At 41.9% G+C, this 23,013-nt stretch overlaps 1 protein-coding gene across 3 annotated transcripts in view; it reads left to right on the forward strand.

Annotated features, from left to right (window-relative positions):
- Sptssb (serine palmitoyltransferase small subunit B) overlaps window positions 1–19,953 on the forward strand; it is a 34,212-nt gene extending 14,259 nt beyond the window's left edge. The window contains exons 2-4 of one of the 3 annotated variants that reach the window (XM_029474912.2): window positions 1,602–1,696; window positions 8,363–8,548; window positions 18,436–19,953. In XM_029474912.2, coding sequence (XP_029330772.1) covers window positions 18,465–18,695 — 231 coding nt within the window. In that variant the 5' untranslated portion in view covers window positions 1,602–1,696; window positions 8,363–8,548; window positions 18,436–18,464 and the 3' untranslated portion in view covers window positions 18,696–19,953. The remainder of the gene's footprint in view (window positions 1–1,601; window positions 1,697–8,362; window positions 8,549–18,435) is intronic. The other 2 variants (XM_029474913.2, XM_021158890.3) reach the window with 2 other exon arrangements.
- The last annotated feature ends 3,060 nt before the right edge of the window (window positions 19,954–23,013 follow it).

Genomic DNA, 23,013 nt, shown 5'->3' on the forward strand with positions numbered 1-23,013 from the left:
GTCCTTTGAGACAGCTGACATATGACCAAGCTCATATTTCAACCACCACTCACCTTGAATTTCTAGCTCCACTTCTCAGTTGCTAAGATTACAGGCACAAGCCACCATGCCCACTCTTGTAACCTCATCTGAAATCTTCCCTCCCTCCCTCCTGGTTCATGGTTCATGGCAGCCTATAGAAGGTGTTGAGCAGTCTGTGCTTGAACTATTTTCTTAATGGAGTCCTCAATATCTCACTATGAAACGCTTCATGTTTTATTTATCTGTACTTATTTTGCATGCCAGAAAAGTGCCCTGTCACTAATCGTGCCTCCAACTCCGCCCCTTCACCTTTATACAGCTCCCACTCTCAACTGGCTTCTGAGATTCACCTCCGCAAACAAAGGTGCTTGCACCTCGGCAAACAAAGCGGTTCCAAGGCTTCTCAGTGGTAGCTTGTGGTGTCCTTCCAGGACCAAGAACCCCTTCCTCTCCCGGGATCTTCCAGACCCTGAGGGTATGCCCAGCAGACTGGCATGGTTGTTTGGAAGAGCTAGAAGAAGAATCAGAGCCCCCTTTCCTCAACCGTGGTGTCATACTTTGTGGATATAGAGGAATATTAAATTATTTATTTATCACACACAGTCGACCACTATGCTCAAGGGCAGTTTTTTTTAATTATGTTTATTTTTTTACAATCCAATTGTTATCTCCTCCTGGTCTGCCCTCTGACAGTTCCTCATCCCATTCCTCCCCCTCTCTGTCTCCAAGAGGATGTCCCCACCCCATCCCACCCCTGCCAGGTTTCCCCCTTTTCTGGGACCTCAAGTCTCTTGAGGGTTAGACTCCTCTTCTCCCACTGAGGCCAGACCAGGCAGTCCTCTGCTGTATGTGTGTCAGGGGCCTCCTATCAGCTGGTGTATGCTGCCTGGTTGTTGACTCAGTATCTGAGAGATCTCAGGGGTCCAGGTTAGTTGAGACTGCTGGACTCCCTATGGGGTTGCCCTCCTCCTCAGCTTCTTCCAACATTTCCCTAACTCAACCACAGGGGTCCCCAGCTTCTGTCCAATGGTTGGGTGTCAGTATTTGCATTTGTCTCAGTCAGCTGCTTGCTGTTCCTCTCAGAGCACAGCCATGCTAGGCTTCTGTCTGTAAGCACACCATAGCATCAGTAATAGTATCAGGCCAAGGGCAGATTTTTAAATTCGACAATTAAACCAATTTCTTTTTCCTCTCTGCACACCTCACATGATATTAACTATTTGAAGTCAAGAAACATTTTCTACAAACAAACGTACCCAGAACTCCAGTCCTTGGGATGTATCAGAGCAGGCTGCTTTAGTAGCAGTTGGAGGAGAGCCCGCCATAGTCCTCCATTGTCAACCACAGTCCCTACAGCACTGTCTAATTCTCAGAAGACAACCACAAAGTCGCAGTCAACGGCATGTTCTTAACCTCTGGCTTTTTCCCCAAAATAATATTTAAGCTAACTTAGTACGCTCTTGTTTTTCATACAATCTGTGGAAGTCGGGATGGTTGGATGATGTTTCACAGGGGATAAGATTGTTTTAAAGTTTGAAGGCATTTGGGGTTTAACTTCTCTGAAATCTTTTTTTTCACAGACGAAGAAATAGAGCCCAGAGAGGAGAAATAATCTACACCAGATTGTTCAGAGGAAAAGCATCACCGAGTACCAAGCCTGGATTCTCCTGCACAGGTGACTTCCTCCACTTCCATCTTGGACTCGCACCTTTAGAAACCTTTTAGAAACATGACCTTTCTCATGGTAAAACTACATCTTTACTAAAACAAAGTTCTAGTGCTCTGTCAAGCTACCAGAAAACATGGAGAGCAAATATTGTTTTGACATTGGAGATTGGACAAAGGAGGAAACTGTAGCCATTGGCTTATTATGCCATAAAAACAGTGATTCCTGGCTTTAATTCATGCGAGGCACCTTTGAGATATAAACAGCAAAATGCTCCATCTGTACAAAATATGCTTAATTTGCAAGGGTTACATAGATGCCACCCTCCCATAACCTTTGACTGTAGGTTACAAACCCCTGGCCGAGAAAAAGCCAGTGGCAGGATAAGTGTCACGGGTGCAACAGCAGAACACGAACTCCTGCCTTATTTATGGGTCTCTGGTTGAAGACTGCTTCTGTTTCAGTGTCCTTCATCTTTAATTTATGTGATGCAGCAGTTTATTCTAGAAGGCCTTTGGTCTGAGAAGAATGTTTTTTAATAAACATTTAGTTAACCAAGTGGGATAAATTAAAATAACAAATATGGAAAAATGAAGACATTGTCTTCCAAAATAAAAATATTCATAATGAAAGTGAAAATGCCCACTATTCACAGAACGGCAAACATTTTATTTTCGGTTTTAAGATAATTATCATTATCATTATTATTATTTATTATTACAAAGAAACGGAAGCAGGCTAAAAAAAAAAACTAGACTGACTGCTCCTTCTCTAATTTTTTTATAAAAGTGCCTACTACCTCATGGGAAACTGTGGGTGAAAGATATCTATCCATACTTTCCTTTCTGTAGCAGTGTTTCCAAAGATTTATAGTTCTAGAGTAGCTGGCACTAGTTTCTTTATCTCAACATACTTTAATTTATTGATGGCAATGATGAGTATAGGTTTTGCCGGTTCCAAACATCCTCTTTGGATGCTTACACAGCATTAGTTACTATCAGAGGCACCGTGTTGTGTCAGAAGATGCTGGGCTTCAATATTACAGCATCCCAGGCCAAACCCCAAGATCTACTCTAGCTAGATACCCAAGTATGCAAAAATTACATAAACCCTGAAGCCTCAACTTCTTCATCTTGGGAAATGAGCTGATAGAGGAAAAGGGCTTCGCACAGGGCTGTGTGCGTGCGATGTACTCTGCAGAAAGCAGTACAGAGCAGGCTGTGACTTTTACCTCCATTATGGTAGCCACCTGTGACCCAAATAAAAATTCCAAATGACAGTCTTCCTGAACATAATTTCTCGGTTAGTAACTGGGAAAAATCACCTGCTCGGTGTAAAAGGTAGTACTGATTTCTTCCACTCTTTGCCTGGTCTTGAGAATCTGATGAGAGTATGCCAGTATAGAATAGTTATTATATTAGCTAATACAACTGAGCCCTTCCAGAATATTGCTGTAAGACTTCATCTCTCTAATCCTCCTGGCAGATATGGGCTTGAGCATCTGATACCATTCTTACTCCCCAGCTGAAGAAACTTAGGGAAGGAGTGGCTAAGTTACTCAGAGTGAGTCACACACATAGGGCTGAGTTCAACCCCAGGCAGGACCCACAATTCACCCATATGATCACCCCAACCTTCAGTCTCTCCCAGCTCCACATGCTCACTGTAGGCTGTGAGGCCTCAATGTGTTCATCTTCATAAGGATAATTTAAGCCCCTGACCCAGTCATGGCCCACAACACTGGCACTGGGAGATGCTGACTCTGCTCAGAGGAGGGAATTGTATGTGACAATCCCACTGTCCTCAAGGATACCTGTTGAAGCTGCTCTAACAAATCACCACAGGTGTGCTGGCTTTTGACAGAACTGTATCTACTGATAAAGCTGGAGGTAAAAAATCTTGAATGTGCTGGGCTTGGTGGCACATGCCTTTAATTCCAGCACTCGGGAGGCAGAGGCAGGAGGATTTCTGAGTTCAAGGCCAGCCTGGTCTACAAAATGAGTTCCAGGACAGCCAGAGCTATACAGAAAAACCCTGTCTTAAAAAAACAAACAAACAAACAAACAAACAAAAAGTCTTGAATGAAAGTGTTGGCAGGAACACGCAGCCTGCCCTCCCTGGCCACCCATAAATGCACATGCTAAATACACACACACACACACACACACACATATACATGAACACACACACATACATGCACATGTACATAAACACACACACATATACATGCACACATACATACAGACATGCAACCTGCCCTTCCCTGTCCCCTAATATGCACTTTATACACATGAATACACACACTACACACATACACATTCACACACCCTGGCCTCCTCCTTTGCCTGTCCCCTATCCCTACACATGTACTTTGCCCACCTCCCCCTCCTCTTCCCCCTCCCTTCCTCTCTCTCTCTCTCTCTCTCTCTCTCTCTCTCTCTCTCTCTCTCTCTCTCTCTCTCTCACACACACACACACACACACAGAAGAGATGTGCACATTTGACAACAGACATATGGATGGTTCCCATTTGAGTATCAAACCATGCTGTCCTACAAATAGCTGTACTTTTAATGACTTTTTAAAGAAACTTCTAATAACTTTAAAGCCACTTCATTTTGAAGATTTGTTTGTGTTTTACTTCTAAAATCAAGTTAGCAGCCTTTGGCAGTAATAGCCCAGAAGACTAGATGCTTTCCTTTCTGTCATCATAGAGTAGAGGGGTTTTATTTTTAATAAAGTGGTAATAAAGAGCACACCCAACCTAAGAACCACAAAGTCAAGCCTAGGCTCAGAAGCCCATGCCTCCATTGAAGGACTTCCCAAAATGCATAGGGACACTTGCCTTGTCTCTAGATCAGTAATGATGAGACATCAGTAGAAGAACACACAGCTTGTCATCTGCCATACCATTATAAACTCTCTTCCTATCCATTTCCATATTAATATGCTTCCTCAATTTCTGGTTTTGAAATAACATCTTTTTGATAGTCCCCCAACATTGAATTTGAATAAACATCTGAATTTTTTTTTTTTTTTTTTTTTTTTTTTGGTTTTGGTTTTTCGAGACAGGGTTTCTCTGTGTAGTCGTGGCTGTCCTGGAACTCACTCTGTAGCCTAGGCTGGCCTCGAACTCAGAAATCCGCCTGTCTCTGCCTCCCGAGTGCTGGGATTAAAGGCGTGCGCCACCACGCCCGGCTAAACATCTGAATTTTATATACCCTAAATTTCACTGAATACTTTCACTGAAGTTGAATTCTGATTTTTTTCTCTCAGCTGTGAGTTCTTCATTCATTAATTCATCTGGAGTCTGAACTGAGTACCCTCAAAACAAAACAAAACATAAAAAAAAGAACTACTTTGAAATCATTTATTCAGTGTACACCATGTTGCCCAATGGCGTCAGTTGATAATTGGGCTAGTAGAACATATTTTGTGGTATTCTGCTTTTGTTCTTATTCATAGAAATTAGACACACTAGAGTTGGTGAAACCACATAACACTCTGCCCTAACTACTTGGCAGTACTGTCACTGACTCTCCTTTAAGTAACTCGCTCCCAAGTACAAGTTACACAATGTAACTCGAGTTAACTCAGTTGCTTTAAAGACCTGTGTTCATCACCATTGTTTGATTCTTCCTCCTGGGGCATCTATAGAGTCAACCCAGGTGTCATGAATGCAGAAAGAAAATCCATTAATTGCTCTATGGTCATTTAATTTTCTCCCTGCCTTTCATTCATCACAAACTCCCTGGTTTCTTTTTACATTCCACTAAAGACTTGGGTTTCCAGTCTGACTTCTAATATTCTCTCTTCTGCTGTCAGAGTGGAGAACTGGTTGCTGATGGAAACTTAGCAGGATGAAAAGGCAGTTCCTACCCTGGGAGATATTAAGCAAGGTTGGAAGTTTCCATAGTGCACAGAAGGCATTGCAGTCACCCCCAAATCCTAAAGCAAGATACTCAATAAATCATAACCCATAAACTAACCATGCTTTATTTTCACACAGACACTGTATGAGTTGTGCCATTAATTATAAAGACTTAAGCCATGTCCATGTTGCTGATGATATAAAAAACATTACATGCTGCAGAGCTGAGGAGAAGGCTCAATGGGTAGAGCACTTGCTGTGTGAACCTGAGAGCCTGAGTTCCAATCCCCAGAATCCATGGAAAAAGCCAGGTGCTGTAGCACATATTTAGAGTGAGGTGGGGCAGAGACGGATGGATCCCAAGAGCTTGTTGCCTAGTCAATCCCGCCAAAATGGTGAACTCCAGCTTCAGTAAGAGGCCTTGTCTAATAATATAAGGTAGAGAAAAACTGAAGATGTTCTAGCCTCGGAACATACACCCACACAAAGTAAACTACATTGCACATCTCTGTGATTTGAACTGTGCTCAGGGAAGATACAGCTTAGGATTTGGTGCCTGTGACAAGCTTGGGAAGTCACAGTTTGCTCAGCATGCACAAGAAGAGAAGGCGGCCCTGCCCAAGGCACACACCCATCTTGTTCAGAAACTGTGATGCCTTTCTAAGTGAAGTTTGGAGCGATGACCACATAGATAAATTGGTTGATTGGTTCTTACTGCAATAGGCTATTCAATTAGCACACATAAATAATAGGTAAGAATGTCTTCCTATAAAACACACCAGCCACTCCACTGTTGAAGTAGTTAGAATACTCCACCGTGTCTTTCACAAACAGTGTAAGGTCATATGACTGCAAGTAACAACACACGCTATGTTATTCTTACTTCCACCTCATCACTAAAAGAAACTATCGATTATTTTTGTTTTGTAATATAAACACCTTGTGGCACAAAGGAAAACAGACAGATAGACAAGATAAGAAAGAAGGGGACATGAAGAGGGAGAAGGGAGGGAGAACAGGGAATGGAAGGGAAGAACAAAGGGAGGAAGGTTACAGTAGCAAATGACTCTCCAGGGGTTCCCAGTCTGGGATAGTTTCCCCATCAGAGCCACTTTTTAATTCATCTTAAAGTTTTAGTCACCTAGAACAAGTACTGTATAAGCAATTGTGGGATTTACATCCAGTTTACAAGTGTTCTTTACTGCTTGCTGGTGGAACTTTAACATGAGAAACTAAAAAGGCATTGTGTCAGTGTGTGTGTGTGTGTGTGTGTGTGTAAATGGCTTTCTCTTTTCTATTCCTCAAAAAGACAGGCGGTACTGAATTAGCAAATACTGAATTAACAATTTGCGTAAAGCCATTGCCTAAAGCAGACTATGAGTTCCTAAACATCTCTTTGAGGCTCTACATCTTACTGGGGAAACCATACTACTTAGGTTTACTTGGGAAACACATCTGAGAATGTCTTCCGGTCAGAGGAACCCACATGGTTTGTGGGTCATTTGGCCAACTGTCTTCCCAGACAGGTTCTGGACATAATGGTGTGACTACCACATATGCCTTCCATCCAGTGCGGAAAGGGATTGTGTGTGACTATGACGTGCTAAAATGTTAGTGCCATGATTAATACATAGAAGAAAACAATGTGTGTTCCTTGAAAGAGAAGGTTGTCTGAGGTTGTTTAATATGAAGAAGGTTATAGAAATTAGGTCATGAAAATAACTTGGATTTTATCTGGCAGAGAAAAGGAGTAACAGAATAGGAGACAGACGAATGGGGATTAAAATATTAATACTTTGATGTCAACGTCTCTTAGCATGAGAGGTCAGAGATGACTCTGGAGCAGTGGAGCAATCAAACCATACAGAGCTGTGAACGAGTCCTTTCATGTCTTAGGAAAGGAAGGACCACTCACTGGAGGTTTTCAAGCAGAGAGTCTGTAGGTTTTGAAAGTTAAAGTTAGGAACGATGAAAAGTATAAACTGGAAGAAAGACAAGTTGGTAAATTGTCTTACTCATCTAAGAAAAGTATCATGAGCTTCCTCAGCTCTGTCCACAAAACTCTCCTGCAATGACAGGATATCCTACACCCTTGCTGCTCAATATTGTCTACATCCGTGCTGTTCAGTGTAGAAGCCCACTGCCATATGTGACTACTGGGAACCAAGATTTCAAATCTTCATGAAAGGCTAAGCACTCTCCTGCTGAGAGTACAGAAACACCTTAAAGGGAAAGGAAGGTAGAGTGGAATTGTGGGGAGGAAGCTCAGTTGGTAAAGTGTCCTGAGATCTATTCTCAGTAAATAAATAAATGACACGATTGTACACACCTGTAATTCTAGTACGTGGAAAATAGATGTTGTAAGAGGATCAAGAGTTCAAGGCCATCGTTGGCTACAAAAATGAGTTTAAGGCTGAGTTACATGAGACCTAGTCTCAAGAAAAGTTTTTTTTTTTTAATAATAATTAAAAAGAAACATGTTAGCACAGGAGTTAAGTCAGTTTTGTTTTTGTTTGTCTTGTTTTGTTTCGTTTTGTTAAGAAACTTATTTGGTGGAACTGATAGTGAGTGGCTTTTTTTATAGCATTCATGGGGCCAGGAGTAGTCCTTAGTTTATCGTGGGATAGTTCATTCATTCATTCATTCATTCATGTTTCTGTGTCTACCCTGGATCACAGCACAAACTTTTTAACTTCTCTATTGCACTTGGTAATGTCAGCACTTCATAGAATACTATTGTTTTTATATTCTCATTTCTAGTTACTTTGCTTTTTAGTAGTAGTAGTTTTTATCTTTGATACCAGAATTGCTTTGAAAAGGTTTCCAGAAAGGAAGGACAGGATAAGCAAAGCTACCAGAAGCTACCCGATTGTCAACGTATGATGTCACTCACCTATAACCCAGCACTGGAGTATGAGCATCGCGGTTCTCAGGACAGCCTGGGTGGCATGGCAAGAGTGTCTCAAAAAGAAGACAACAAGAAGAAAAAGGTGACCAGGAAGGGGGTTGTAGAGTTGTCTCAGTGTTCTAGAATACTGGCTACCCTTCCAGAGGACCTGGCTTAAATTTCCAGCACCCACATGGGACTCCCAACAGTCTGAAACTCCAGTCTCAGAGGATCTGATGGCCTCTTTTGGCTTCCTTGGGCATTGGGATCACACAAGGGGTGTAGGCATGCATGCAGGCAGAACAGTCATATGCATAAAATAAATAAACAACTTTTTAAAAGTCAGCTGAACTTTCCAGCAGTTCCTTGGTTATTATTTTTCCTTGGAAATTTTTAAATGGACATTTTTTTAGAACAAGATTTTTTGATGTGCTTAAAAATCAAGAAGTCATTACAGCAGTCTCATGAGACTTATACCCAGTTTACCCTATGAATGCTCACACTGGTAGGAACATGTTCATTATAATTAATGAGACAGTATTGGTATAGCATTAAGAAAAATCCTTTGTTCAGATTTCCCTCATTTTCATACCTACCATCCTTTTTCTGGCCCAGGATTCTATCTGGGGCTTCATACCTCACTTAGCCATCATGTCTCCGTGAGCTCCTCTGGGCTGTGACGATTTTGTACACTTTGCTTGTTCTTTGGTGTTTGTATGTATGTATGTATGTATGTATGTTTGTGGTTTGGAGGAGTTGGGCAATTTTAATAGGTTTAAGAAAAATTAGTTGGGTCTCTTGTAGTGTGCCAATCTAGTAGAGTTTATCTAATATTTTGCTTAATTGTGTGACTTACTAGTTATTGAGAAGACAACAGAGACAAAGTCCCATTGTCCAGCATTGTATCATAGACACACACGGTCAACATTGGCTATTGTTTGTATTGATCTGGATTAGTAGTCTTATCAACTGTGAAGTCACATTCTCTCTTCTCCCACTTCCTGCACCCGACTCCCCTGCCTGTCTTTTCTGTATTATACCATTTGGAAGGAAATACTGCACTCCCAATTCATTTAATAAATGAATTACTGAAAGGAAGGGTTGTGTTGGCATAAATCACATTGAACTCTTTTAAAGAAAGCTACTTCTAAGTACAGACACAGTCAATTCAGATCTCTTTCTCTACCACAGACAAGACACCTTTTATCAGATTCTAATTATGAAGGACTCTCTCTCTCTCTCTCTCTCTCTCTCTCTCTCTCTCTCTCTGTCTCACACACACACACACACACACACACACACACACAAAGCAATGACTGCTATGGAATTCCAAAATGACTCAGGAAGGAGTCTGCCTTAATCAGTTTGGGCCCTTCTGACCTTTCAGCCCTTGATTCTTAGGTTCAAGGAGAAACGTAGCTGTTACTCAAGAGGGCAGCCGAGTTGCAGAAAAGGAGATTCCTCATTAAGAAAGGCCTTTTTGTTGAAGTTCATTTTGCTGTCATGTTTTGCTTGATCAGAAAAGGACACCTAAGACTGTGCCTTCTGCAATATTCCCAAGGTGAAGGTCGCAGTCCCAAATCACATGGGAATCGTCTTTCGTTGCAGTTGGGTAACTCTCTACCACTCCTATTGCACAGATTAGACAATACAATTAGACAATAGTTCCTCTGCAAGCCCGGCAGGTCCTGCGTGCTCCTCTCACAGCATCCTCTTCCTGACTAAATGCACCGTGTTGGGACATGTACATCTTAATTGCTGCACTTACTCAATTTCTTATCCACTTAAGGCAGAAGGAAGTTGCGCCCTTGACTAATGTGGGTCAGAAGTGTTGGTCTTCTCCCTTCATCTGGGAGAAAGCACTTTCATTTCTTTCCCACTGCCTCTAAATGTAGTGTGAATCTTCACCTGTTGGTTGAAAAGCATTGAGGAATAGAAAATAACAACTCACTGGCCATTCTATTACGCAATCGCACTCTGGAGACGTCTAAGCCATCAATACTATGTTTCCACTGTTGTAGTGACTGTTTTCTTTCTTTTTTTTAAGATTTTGTTTTTTAGTATATGTAAGTACACTGTAGCTATCTTCAGGCACTCCAGAAGAAGGCATCAGATTTCGTTACAGATGGTTGTGAGCCACCATGTGGTTGCTGGGATTTGAACTCAGTACCTTTGGAAGAGCAGTTGGCACTCTTAACCACTGAGCCATCTCGCCAGCCCCTAGAACTAGATTAGATGTAGTGTTTCCCCCTGGTTCCCAAATCCCTAATAATCCTCAACCTTAACCTGGCAAAAACTCTGTGTTGGAGCTGTCAGCCATACTAAGATACACATTACCGATGAGAACCTTAGATTTTACCAGTTCCCAGTAAGACTTGTAACAAATGTGCTTAGAAACCTTCTGTTGTCAGACAAGAACCTGAACTATAGATTGTCAGGAAAAAAAATCTTACGTAAGGAAGGGGTGAATACGGTCTCAGGAAACGGGATGGTGCTGAGACCAGGTAGCCTCACAGCACAGGCTGCAGTAACAGTGTAGACTGGAGATTATCAGCAACAGAAATCCACTCCTCTAGTTTTCAAGGCTGGGAAGTCCAAGGCTGAGTCTCCATTTGACACAGTGTCATATGAGGAGAACATTCATGGCTGTCCTTTTACCTTGTCTTCACATAGCAGTGGAACAAGGATTCTTTGGGGTCTCTTTCATCGGGGTGCAATTTCCTGGGCTCTGCCATCATGAGCTAATCATCCCCCTTCCCCCAGAGCCCAGAACCTCCCAACACTCACTCAGTGGCAGGCAGCATCACACAGTGGTAGATGGAAATGTTTTTTTTTTTTAAACATAAAAACAAAAAACTCTCCCTTTTCCCAAGTATGGGTAGCCATCATTAGAAAGGCATGCAAGTCGAAAGAAGTATATTCACAGCAGGCACGGACAAAGCAGACATTCCCAGTCCTGCTTTTTAATCATCTCTAGGAAACGGCATTAGGTAATATACGTTATCATGTTAATTTTGAATCTTATTGTGAACCTTTAAGGCTTTAAGATGTCTACTGGAGGAGCTGGAAAGGTGGCACAGTCAGCAAAGTACGCCCCGTATAAGCACAAGGAACAGAGTTCAGATCCCTAGAACTCAAATAAAAGCTAAGCATGGGCACACACTTATAAGCCCCGTGCAGAGGAAGTGAAGGGAAACAGAGCCCTGGAGCTCACTGGCCAGCCAATCTAGCCGAGTCAACCACCTCCAGGTTCAGTGAGAAACCCTACCCCCAAAAAAACATGGAGAGCAGCTTGAAGAAGATACTCAACATCAGCTTCTGGCTATTGTCTAGTGTGTGTGTGTGTGTGTGTGTGTGTGTGTGTGTGTGTGTGTGTGTGTGTGTGTGTGTGTGTTTGTCTGTCTGTCTGTCTGTCTGTCTGTGTTTTTGTGTCTGTCTGTGCATGTCTCTGTGTGTGTCTCTGTGTGTCTCTGTGTGTATGTGGGTGTATCTGTCTGTGTGTGTGTGTGTGTGTGTGTGTGTGTGTCTGTGTGCCTGTATATATGTCTGTGTGTGTCTCTGTGTGTGCATGTGTGTGTGTGTGTAAAATCTAGTTCTAGGTGACTACAGATAACTATTTCACTGTATTTGTGTCATGGTTTCCCCCAAATTCAGCATCTTTTTCAGCATTCTTCCTGGTGGTTTTTTCCATACCCCTTTTGTCTCCATCATGTTCATTCCCAGCCCCTCATGCATGGCATGGCTGCTACATGGTCCAAAAGAATTTCCCTGTCTGGCCTGCAGTACCTTCTGGAACAGAGCATGTCCTCCTGAGGCCACTGCTAATCAGAGGCCATATAGCTCTACTTAAATTACTCTGTTCCATGAGTTAATGAATTCTCCCACGATATGACTCAGCACATTGTCTAGAGTGGTGGTGGCTTGCGCCCTCTCTCTCTCTCTCTCTCTCTCTCTCTCTCTCTCTCTCACTGTACATATTGTCTCTTAGGAGATACAAAATAGACTCACAAGGAAGGAGAAATAGATTACCAAAATAAATCTAGACCCTAAAAATAGTGCATATTCTACAATAAATTGCAGCAGATGGCTCTTTCTTCTCACCTTTTAATAATAGGAAATGGTGAATAAACAATCTTTCAATTTTCTTCTCATCAATAAATGAAAAAGAAGAATCCAGAGAAAAGAAAAATCAAAGAATCAATACCTTTTGTGAACTGTTAGACCTCTTGAGATTAAAATGAGACAGGATGATACAAACAGAGTTCACTGGGGCTGGAGAGGTGGCTCAGTGAGTAAGCATTTGCTGATCTTGCAGAGAGAGGACTGAGGTTCCATCCCCAGGACCATGTCAAGCAACTTACAGCTGCCTATAACTCGCTTCAGGGGACTGAGCACCTTCTTCTGGCCTCCATAGGTACCCTTGCATGCCCGTGCATGCACGCACGCACGCACACAAATACACAAACACCAAGAAAACAATTCTATAAAAGCATTTTCACAGGTCAAACTGGCAATTTAGAGGACTGAGAAATGAGATATTTTGGAAGTAGTCAATAAATTTAATGTTTTGTTCTTAGCATGAAAGTAAAATTTAAATTTCCATTTCTAAGCCATTGTGGCATTTTTGGTCAAAATGTCTGTCTCTGATGTAACAGATATGCTATATGATTTTCCCATATATGTTCATATGATTTTTATCTGATAATTCTCTAATGATTGTTTGGCTTTCAGCAGCTTTAAATGCTAGACACCTACTATACCATACTTTCCAAGGCTCAGGGTTTCCCAAAAGGCTGTCATTATTGTCTGCTATGGCTTCCCAAGTACAAAGTTAATTTTAAAGGAAAAAAAATCAGCTAGGAGATTGATTAGTGCATTTTGTAAGAACCACAATAGTAGGAAGAAAAGTCAATGATATTCCTGAATGAACAATATTATCTCATTAATAAAGCTGAAAAGAGATTTACAGATTTTTAGAAATATTCAATATATGGGTGCTTCTGAATAGGCACTACCCTCAAGGAGAACTGAGGTGTAGAGCTTCCAAAGTGGTCGCTGTGCAAGCCCACTTCACCTTGGCTTTAGGATGTACTGTGCCCTGTATGTGAGTTTAGCCCCTCCCTCCTAACAGTGCACCCTCCTTCCTGTCAATAACCTCTGGGACACCTCGGGATCATAGGTTAAAGGACAAATAATTAGCCTGTCTAACTCCATTCTCCCACTGTTGGCCTTGTACTCGCATCAGGCGTTGCTTTAGTCTCATCGATTTTACCCATCCTCTTCCCTGGATGCTTGGCTTCCCAAGCTACCTCCCACCTCTGACCTTTCTGTGAGTCCTCTCCCCTGCCTCCCTGTTCTCCCTTCCTCATTTCCCTTACTCTCTGGTAGGGCTTTAATCATCCCTGACATTTAATCTCTTCTTCACACTGGATCAGGTTTACAAATGCTCCTTGAACACTATACTTTCCCTTCAGGGCACTTAATATGATTGACAATTATGTATTGGTTTGTACTAACTGTTTAAGATCTGTCTTTCCAACTAGTCTACACTCCTTAAGGAGAAGAGGTGTATCTGGCTAAGCCATTTGCCTTCACCCAGCACCATCTGCCACTAAATCCCTAATAAGTAAACCCTAGGACCCTCCACCAATCGCCTAGCCATATCTCAAATTCTAAGTAGTTAGAGGGAAGCAACTATGGCTAGCTAAGAGTAAGATGTTTTAGATATTAGGTTGTCTAGCATGACTGCCAGACCTCAGGTATTGGTGCTCACCCTGTTGCTGTTTCTATTCCGGGAAAGCTCGGTTTCTGAGATAGTCTTGCCCATTGAAATTATCATTGTGTTGCAGTTTGAACGCTCCCATCCCTTCTAAACTGCATGTCAAACCTAATCTGCAGTGTGGTAGTACTAAGAGGTTCAGTTAGGGACCAGAGAGTGGGTAAAAGCACTTTCTATACAAGCCTGGTGACCTCAGGCTGATCCCTGGAATCCACATGTGAAGCCAGATGTGATCACGGGCATCTGTAATCTCAGCAGTCCTATGGCCAGATGGGAGATGGAGACAGGAGTCTCTCCTGGAATTTCACAGGCCAGCTAGCACTGCAGAGACAGGGGAGGCTTCCTTGAAAACAAGGTGATCACGAAGGCTTCTCTCATGGATGGGACTAAGGTTGTTTCTTTTCCTTAATCTTTTATTAGGTCCTCGATCATTACATTTTCATTTTATTTTTATGTTTTTATGTCAGTACCAGGCTGCTTTTATTACTATAACTCTGTAATATAATTTGAAATATGGGGTACTGCTAGCCCCAGCAGTTATTGGTTGTTCCGGATTGTTTTATGTATCATGGGTCTTTTGTATTTCCATATGAAATTTATGATGAGTGTTTTCAATTTCTGGGAGGAACCACATTAGAGTTTTGGTGGGGAATGTATTGGATCTGTAGAAAGCTTTTGGTAGGATGGCAATTTTCCCTGTTAACCCTGCCAATGGGAAATCTTTGCCTCATCTTCAATTTCTTTTTCTTTGTTGTCTCAGGATTCTCAGTGCACAAGTTTTTCACTTCCACTTGAAATTTCTCTCTCTCTCTCTCTCTCTCTCTCTCTCTCAGCTCAGTTGTGGTTTGTTGCTGTTGTTGAGGTCATTGTGAGTCATTCTTTCTTGCTTCATTTGTCATTTGTGCAAATGAAGCCACTGGTTTTGTGTGTCCATTCTATATCCTGCTGATATTTGCTGAGTGTGTTTATTAGTAGTGGCAGATTTCTGGCAAACATTAGGATGTTTTATGCATACAATCTTATCATCTGCAAACTACACTACTTTGACTTTTTCCTTTCCTACATGTATCCTCTTTATCTCCTCTTGTCTTACTGTGCTAGCAAAGACTTCAAGTACTATGTTGAATAGGAATGGAGAAAATGAACCATTCTGTTTTGTTCTTGATTTTAGTGGAAATACTTGTGAGTTTTTCTTTATTTGGGGTGATAGGATATAAGCTACCTGTAGGTTGTCTTTATTATGTTGAGATATAGCCCATGTTTCTCTAGTCTTCCCAGGACTTTGTGAATAGATGTTGGATTTTTGACAGGAGTATATTCCTTGGTTCATTTTGGGCTGTTCTAACAAAGTTCTTAAGAGTATTGAACTTAAATAACAATTTTTTCACGGTTCTATGACTGAAAAGTCCAAAACCAAGGTGCTATCAGATTGGCAGCTTTTGAGAGTCTGTCTGTGCATCCAAAATGGTACATGCCTTGAAGACTGTATCCTTCCATGTGGAAAGAATGGAAAGGTTAAGAGGCTGATCTGGGCTTCTCACTTGTTTTTGGAAGTCCCCCAAACTACTCACATGCCCAGTGATTCACTGGAAGGCCTCATGAGACTTGACACAGATCTGTGATCAAAGCCAAGACATACTACATCAAAACTGTATACAACAGGATCAGTAGGAAATGAAGACCCAGAGAAATCTAGATCAGTCCATTCAAAGGTTTCTGATGCTCCCTCAGGGGACAGACTGAGTATGCTCTTTACCATCAAAACATGCGGTCATGTATCTACAGTACTCAACTAACTGAAGTCTCAAAGTGATATTTCAGTGTTTATTGTGGTACATGACCAGTATAAACCATACTCCCTATTTTGAATCTTGATCCTTTTCTGGCCTTTACTATATCATGTAACACTCTGGTGACCCTGATAGCAGCAATGAGCCACAGTTTCCAGGCAGTTCTGTGCTACTGTTTCAAGAACTATGTGGCTAAATCTTGGTGTTCAATAGGTTAAGTATACTAAGTGGTGTGCGTGTGTGTGTGTGTGTGTATGTCTGTGTGTCTGTGTGTGTCTGTCTGTTACTTTGAACTCATTCTGTGCTTTTAGGGATGCATCTCCATTATTAGCCCATATCCCCTCCTCCCTCCCTGCTGCCTCTATAAGGGTTGCTCCCCACCCACCCTCCCACTCCTGCCTCAGTAGCCTAGCATTCCCCTGTCCTGGGTCATCAAGCCTCCTCCACAATATCAAGGGGCTCCCCTCCCTTTGATGCCAGATAAGGCAATCCTCTGCTACACATCCAACTGGAGCCATGGGTTTCTCCATGTGTACTCTTTGGTTGGTGGTTTAGTCCCTGGGAGCTTTGCAGGGTCTGGTTGGTTGGTATTGTTGTTTTTCCTATGTGGTTGCAAATTCCTTCAGCTCCTTTAGTCCTTCCCCTAACTCCTCCATTGCAGTCCCCGTGCTCAATCCAATATTTGACTGTGAGCATCTGCCTCTGTATTTGACAGAACCTCTCAGGGGACAGCTATACCAGCCTGTGTCAGTAAGCACTTCTTGGCATCAGCAATAGTGTCTGGTTTAGTGTCAGCAGATGGAATGGATCCTTAGGTGGGGTAGTCTCTGGATGGCCTTTCCTTCAGTTTCTGCTTCACTCTTTGTCCCTGCATTTCCTTTTGACAGAAGGAATTCTGGATTAATATTTTTCAGTGGGTGGGTGGGTGGCCCCATCCCTCAATGGGGACCATGCCTATCCACTGGATATGGTCTCTACTGGTTCTATCTCCCCTTTGTTGGGTATTTCGGCTAAGTCCTCCCTGTTGGGTCCTGGGAACCTCTTGGGTCCCTGGCATCTGGAACTTTCTAGTAGCTACCCCCAGTTCCCTTTCCCCCACTGCTACATGCCTACTTTCAAATTCCTGACCCTCTGTACTTCTCCCCCATCTCCTCCCATATAAATGGGAAAGAACCTCAAATACATTGTCAAAGGGGAAATTTTCCTGAACAGAACACCAATGGCTTATGCTCTAAGATCAAGAATTGACAAATAGGACCTCATAAAATTGAAAAGCTTTTGAAAGGCAAAGGACGCTGTCAATAGGACAAAATAGCAACCCACAGATTGGGATCTTTACCAAACCTACATCCGATAGAGGCCCAATATCCAAAATATACAGAGAACTCAAAAAGTTATACTCCAGAGAACCAAATAACCCTATTAAAAATGCAGTACAGAGTAAAACAGAGAATTCTCAACTGAAGACTCCCAAATGGCTGAGAACCATTTAAAGAAATGTTCAACATACTTAGTCATCAGGGAAATGCAAATCAAAACAACCCTGAGATTCCAACTCACACCAGTCAGAATGGCTAAGATCAAAAACTCAGCTGACAGAAGATGCTGGTGAGGATGTGGAAAAAGGGGAACACTCCTCCATTGCTGGTGTGATTTGCAAGCTGGTACAACCACTCTGGAAATGAGTCTGGTGGTTCCTCAGAAAACTGGAAATAGTTCTACCTGAGGACCCAGCTATACCACTCCTGGGCATATACCCAAAAGATGCTCCAACATATAACAAGGACACATGCTCCACTATGTTCATAGCAGTCTTATTTATAATAGCCAGAAGCTGGAAACAATGCATATGTCCCTCAACAGAGGAATGGATACAGAAAATGAGGTACATTTACACAATGGAGTACTACTCAGCCATTAAAAACAATGATTTCATGAAATTCACAGGCAAATGGATGGAACTTGAGAATATCATTGTGGGTGAGGTAACCCTGTCACACACACACACAAAAAAAAACCCCACACATGGTATGTAAGTGCATATTAGCCAAAAAGAAGTTCGGAATACCCATGATACAACTCATACCACATGAAACCCAAGAAAAAAAGAAAAGCACACCAAAGTGTGGATGCTCAGTAGAGGAAGCGAATAATCTCTGGGAAGTAGATGGAGAGAGGAATCTAGGAGGGAGAGAGGAGGGGAGGGAAGGGGGGCAATTCATATGATGTTTTTAAAGCCACAGTAAACCTATTAAAAACTTAGCACTCAAAGTTCATATTAGGACTACTGACATGGATACCTGTTGCCTGAAAATGGCCAAATTTCCAGGTTATGAGACAGTAGGTTTTTGCTGTGAATTACCAGAAGGCTATATGTTGGGTTTCTTACTTCGTCTTCTGTCTTGTTGTTCTCTTTAACAGGCAGACTTTTCACGGCTTAAGGAAGAACCATGGATTTCAAGCGTGTGAAGGAGTATTTTGCCTGGCTCTATTATCAATACCAAATCATCACCTGCTGTGCTGTCATGGAGCCTTGGGAACAATCGATGTTCAACACCATCATACTAACCATTGTGGCTATGGTGGTATACACTGCCTATGTCTTCATCCCCATCCACATCCGCCTGGCTTGGGAATTTTTCTCCAAAATATGTGGATATGACAGTTCCATTTCTAACTGATCTCATCTGAATTCTGTGAAATGGCATAATGTATTCACGTTGCTTACAACTTACTGACTTGGGTGACTGTATCATCTTTCACCTCTGACCTGACCAGCACTCTCTCTATGCACTGTCCCGCACATCCTGCCTGGAGTATGAGATAGGTTTTTCCCCCACTTGCTTTTGTACATGCAACATTGTGCATCAGGTGATAGAAAAGGCAATGACTTTAACCCCCTAGCCCACATTTGCTCAACTCTATGGCTTTAGATTTCTTTTGAAATCAGGATGCTTTGAAATAAAACTTTTCTGGAAAAATAGGCTTATAAGAGACATGACAAGGTCATACTTACACTACGCTGTTCATATTATTCTATACTAAAGGACATGTTACAAAAGTATTCTTCATAGGCTACCGTCAAAAGTACCCTGTACTTGTTTACAATTTATTAAAAGATGGGAATAAATAGATGAACCTTTAAAGTCTTATTTTCTGGGAAATAGCTAATACCTAAAATTCGTTTCTTCTTCTTTTTTAAATTTTTTCTTTGCTTTAGCTAAAATTCTTTTAGTTTAAAGTAACAGGCCAGAGTCAGTTATCTTTTCTTCAGATTTTGTTTCAGCATCGTTTCAAATGCTCCTGAAATCTGGCTTTATTACAGCTTTAAAGGAATGATTTTTTTTCTAGGTAAACAAATAACTATTATACTAGAGAATAATTTAAGTTTAAGAAACAAAGGATAATCAAAGCAAATTCCGATACTGTGACTTTTGATCACGCCCCACTTTCCATGATGCTGGAGACAGAAAAAGAGAGATTGTTGTTTTGCTGTGCCTTCGGTGAAAGGAAGGGAAGCTGTGTGTCCTAGGCTACAGGAAGAAAAGCTAATAAATAGGCTGGAAGTAATAGCCAGACAGCGGGGAGTCGGGAGCTCCAGTTAAAGGCTTTGATACAGCAGCTCCTTTGCACAGCAGAAACAAGACTTATTAAATTTCTCTCAAAATGTTTATCTTCAAAGCAGATGTAAGATTTTAATTATAGTGCTGAGTCAAACATAAGAGCCAAAGACCAAGCCTTGCAGCGTTTCTTTCCTCTCAATAAATATTAACATTAGTGATTCTGGTAAAATAAATAAATAAATAAACCGGCTTTGGACAATATTGGCACCTTTGTTTTAGGAGAGAAATATTCCAAGGAGACAGCCAAAGAAAGATATTTGGCAAAAATCAACCAGCATGTCTGTTTAAAAAAAAACACAAAATGTACATTTTAAAGAGAAACCAGATATGAAATATATACTTACTGATTTTTGCAAAATAAAATGAAGTTTACTTTTATAATGCCCAGTTTGGACATGCTTTTCCTTTTTTCACGGTACACTACAGCGCACACTCCCCAGGTGCCTCCTTCCTAATCTGACAGGGAAATGAATCTCACAATGATAGAATAAAACTCATGACTTTTCTTATTGATGTGATGGGACATGTGACAGGACCAGCTTCAGGAAGGCAGAGCTTCTCCAGGCTCCCTGTTGGGAGGCCCAGCACATGGTGGTAGAGAAGGTATGGCAGCAGGAGCATACTGCAGCTAGTTACACTGAAGCCACAGTCAGGAGGCAGAGGGCATTGGATGCTGGTGATTGGTCCGTTGTCTCCTTCTTATTCAACCCAGGACCCTACTCCAAGGAATAGCGTTGTCCATTTCAAGGTGGGCCTTTCAAATTCAGTTAGAACGTTCTATTAACATCCTTATAGACATACTCAGAGATGTCTCTATGGTGGCTCTAAATCAAATTAAGTTGACAATGAATAGCTGGGCAGGGGTGGTACACTCCTTTGATCCCAGCACTCGGGAGGCAGAGGCAGGTGGATTTCTGAGTTTGAGGCCAGCCTGGTCTACAGAGTGAGTTCCAGAACAGCCAGGACTGAACAGAGAAACCCTGTCTTGAAAAACCAAACCAAAACAAAACAAAACAAGACCATGAAGATTAACCAGAGACTGCCCCGCTTGGGGAATCCACCCCATAAACAACCACCAAACCCAGTCACTAGGCAGATACCAACAAGGGCCTGCTGACAGGAGTATGATATAGCTGTCATATCACCAACATAAGGAATATGCTATCTATGTAACCCTAAAGGAAGTCAAGGACCCCACATTGAGCACCAGTTGCAGACATGGTCTGCAGAGATCTGTGGGGCTCTAGCCCTGTTGAAGAGGCCAAAGACTTGCACTCTCTGAAGGGGCGGGATCTAGGTGAGCTGCCAGGTCTCTTCTTCCAAGGCAGCTGCTGCTCCAGAGTAGGCAGCTAGGATCCCAGGTTGGGGCCACCGAGCAGGAAATGACAGTGGCAATAGCTTCCAGAGAGAATTTCTCCTCCCCAAAATGCTAAGGCTCTCTATACGACAGATGCTCTCAAATGGTCTTTGATGAGATAACTTGTGTGTGTTTCATTCCTTGTGGACAGGGTCTTATATACATTTTGGGGTGAGTTGGGATCTAAGAGCAGAAATGCTTTCTATTGGCTTGGTCTGGGATGTTAAGGATGCCTTATTTGCATGTGAAGGGGCTTCGGGCACTGTCCCTATGTGACTGATTGTCACAGACCTTTCTATGCGGTGTCATGGTCATGTGTTCCAGGACAGGAACCTCGTCAGAAATACATGAAACTCACATCCTAGCTGCTGCTTTATTGCCCTACATGGGGGGCTCTGTTTACCCAGCCCTCTTGCCTTCTTGGAACCATTGCTTTCACATTTAGTTAACAGTTAAGGATGCCCTTGAATGCATTCAGAGTTCACAGTGATTCAACACCTTTCCATATTCTTAGAATTCAGTCACAAAGATACTGCTCTGACCTTCTTCCAGTTTAAGAGCTCCTTCTAAAACTAAGACTTAAAACAAACATCAATAGACAGAGGAGAACGTGATAAGAATTATTTTAAAAAATCATCCTGGGTGTCACATCAAAGGTAACCTTTGTTTCTGAACAATCAAAAATAGTAAATACAGAGTCAAAAAATAGAAGCAACAGGTTTGGAATTTTGGGTTGGGTTGGTTGGTTTTGTTTCGTTTGGGTTTTAAAAGCTACCAGTGTATGGTGGGAAGAAGAAAGCCACACCTGCCTGACTGCTGATGCTCCAGACCTGACAGCATTGTTCCCACTTTGAGCACAAACAGCCTGGACCAGAAACACTTTCTGTGTGCTTTTCCTTTGCTTCCACTATATGATTAGTTCAATGGTGTGCTTAGAACTTTGAAACAAGGAAATCCAAAGAGTTCAAGGTTCCAGGGGATCATAGTGTTGGTCACTGAGTAAACTAGGACTCATAAAATGTTCTGTCCTTGGTATTGGCTGAGGGGATATATATATATATATATATATATATATATATATATATATATATATATATCCAAACCTGCTTTACCTAATTGTATAACAACAACACAAAATGCCAAGAAGACACAGAGTTTAACATAGCATCACTGATTAGTCTACATTTCATATAAAAGATAAATCACTAACACATTTTCTATTTCTCCCTTTTCTTTCACTAACTCACGTGGGTCCTATAAGTAGTGTGCTTCCAGAAGTCAGCATCATCCTTCATCCTTGTTTCTGAAGGCCCAGTGTCTGGCCAGGTAGTTGGTACAAGTATTAACAGGCAGCCATCACACAGAGTATGATTCAGCTCGCCAAGCTCTGGACAAGCAAGCTTGGCCTGTGTATCAGGCACCTCAACATGAGGAGCTTCTGACTGTGGGCCTAAGGAGTAACCTTCATCCACATGGCAGATTCGTGGAAGGCTAACCAGGCATTAACACACATAGGTAAAGTGAATAAAGAGAAATGACCAAATAGCGGATGAAAATTATAACAGATTCGGTGACAGGCATTCTGGGGTTGTTTGTAAAATTCTCTTATCTTTGAACATTTGGAAAATAAAATTATCCTACTGTATGCCAGCAGTCAGATTTGATAAGGAAGAAAACTAATGAGACAAAAATTGGAATTGTCAACAAACACACATGCAAAACCCCATAGTTCTCACCTCAAAGGAAATGAAATGTAGCTTACCCTGCAGCCAAATTTGACTGACCATGGCCTGGAAAAGCACGTATTTGGGTCACCCCACTTGCCTGTCTTCCAAAGTGGAAACAGCTTTATAATAATAGAACAAAGAAAGACATAAATCAAAGCAATCTGAAAACATACTGGTAGGGCCATCAGAAGAGCAGGTTGCAGCCAGGCAGGTGAGCCTGGGAAGTTATCTGACTGTATTCTTAGCTCTTTGATTGGTGAAGAAGAGGGCTTTAAGATAATACATTGTGAAT

This window comes from Mus caroli, unplaced genomic scaffold, assembly GCF_978045245.1.
Source record: "Mus caroli unplaced genomic scaffold, Mus_caroli_1 scaffold_3, whole genome shotgun sequence".
In the NCBI taxonomy this organism is placed as follows: domain Eukaryota; kingdom Metazoa; phylum Chordata; class Mammalia; order Rodentia; family Muridae; genus Mus; species Mus caroli.